The sequence below is a fragment of the Aplysia californica genome, unplaced genomic scaffold, assembly GCF_000002075.1.
Source record: "Aplysia californica isolate F4 #8 unplaced genomic scaffold, AplCal3.0 scaffold00003, whole genome shotgun sequence".
Classification (NCBI taxonomy): Eukaryota; Metazoa; Mollusca; class Gastropoda; order Aplysiida; family Aplysiidae; genus Aplysia; species Aplysia californica.
The window spans coordinates 3,373,181-3,374,411 of NW_004797273.1; the positions used below are offsets into that span (position 1 = coordinate 3,373,181).

Consider the following 1,231-nt stretch of genomic DNA (forward strand, 5'->3'; position numbering starts at 1 on the left):
GGCCTCTTTGGTGCTGTAAGAGGTCAGGTCGAAGGCATCTTGTCGGTAGATACCTTTGCCGAAGGTGATGAGGGACACTCTCACATCATTGTGGCCATCTCCGATATCGTACTGGCTGACAAAGTCCTGGAGAAAATCGATGCTCTTCTGGAAGTCTTTGTAGCTGATAGAACTGGATGAGTCGAGAACAATTCCCAGCTCAATAGGACGTTGTTTGCACACAGTGACTGTCTCCCGTTTGACGACACCGCCGTGCGTGATCGCCACATGAAAGAAAAGAAAGGCACAAAACAGCTGGAACATTTTGACTCGCGTCGTTTGACTTGCGTTTAAACTTGTGAGTCCGAAGGAGATTCAATTTAAACAAAGGTAGGTAATTTGTCAATACTGCTCTATATTGAAATGTCTCAATATCTATTATCAATTTACTTGCTGTGGAAGATCTTATAGTTTTGAAAGCAAACTCTCACGCTTATATACTGTCTCCACCGCGTTTTAATTGTCATGTCAAGTGGGCACTTATCGTGTCTCCTACTCAGAGGTGATGGAAATACATTTTACGGTAGCAATATTTGACGTCATTGCCCTAATATGGAGATGGGTGCAGTGCGACCAGTGTTTGAAGCGGAAATACAGCGGAAACCGAGGAAACTCTTTGGTGTTATTGACGGTTTTTTTAGATAGGTGAGTACGCCTTTGTCAACGAAATAACCAGATAGTCTTTTACGCTTGTGTGGGCAGAGTAGTTGCCTACTTGACCAGAATAGCTATTCTGAATATTGTGTGTGTATTTTTTGCCTGTTACGAGAAAACTTTGAGCCTGCTTTAGTTAAAATAGGTGTAGCAATTTAAAGTGCGCAGTTTGAGGAGCTCAGGGGTAGGAGGAAGAGAGCTTTTTTTTTCTTCTTTTTTTTTCTTGTTTTGAAAACAGGGTGTGGGAAGGGGGAAAATTGATCCTTCACAAATAGAAAGCAATTGCACAGTGGTACCAGTCCACCTGTCTGTAAATCGTGATAATGCGTTCTACCAGTTCTACCGTTCGCCTTTGCAGAGGACTCTTATACTGTCTCTCCTACAAACCTGATATATAAGTTTCAAGAAATCAGGTTGGACGAGAGGGGAGGAGGCAAAGAAAATAAGACCTCCTGACGACTGCTAAAAAGAACATAGTTCTCTCTGTCCTCTTTTCTACTCCCCTCTATTCTCTCTCTCTCACTCACTCTCTCTCTCT

At 42.7% G+C, this 1,231-nt stretch overlaps 1 protein-coding gene across 1 annotated transcript in view; it reads right to left on the reverse strand.

Annotated features, from left to right (window-relative positions):
* Positions 1–455, reverse strand: part of LOC101847386 (cartilage matrix protein) — a 3,104-nt gene extending 2,649 nt beyond the window's left edge. The window contains exon 1 of the mRNA XM_005089136.3: positions 4–455. Within this exon, the coding sequence (XP_005089193.1) occupies positions 4–303 (300 nt within the window). The 5' untranslated portion in view covers positions 304–455. The remainder of the gene's footprint in view (positions 1–3) is intronic.
* Between the last annotated feature and the right edge of the window lie 776 nt (positions 456–1,231).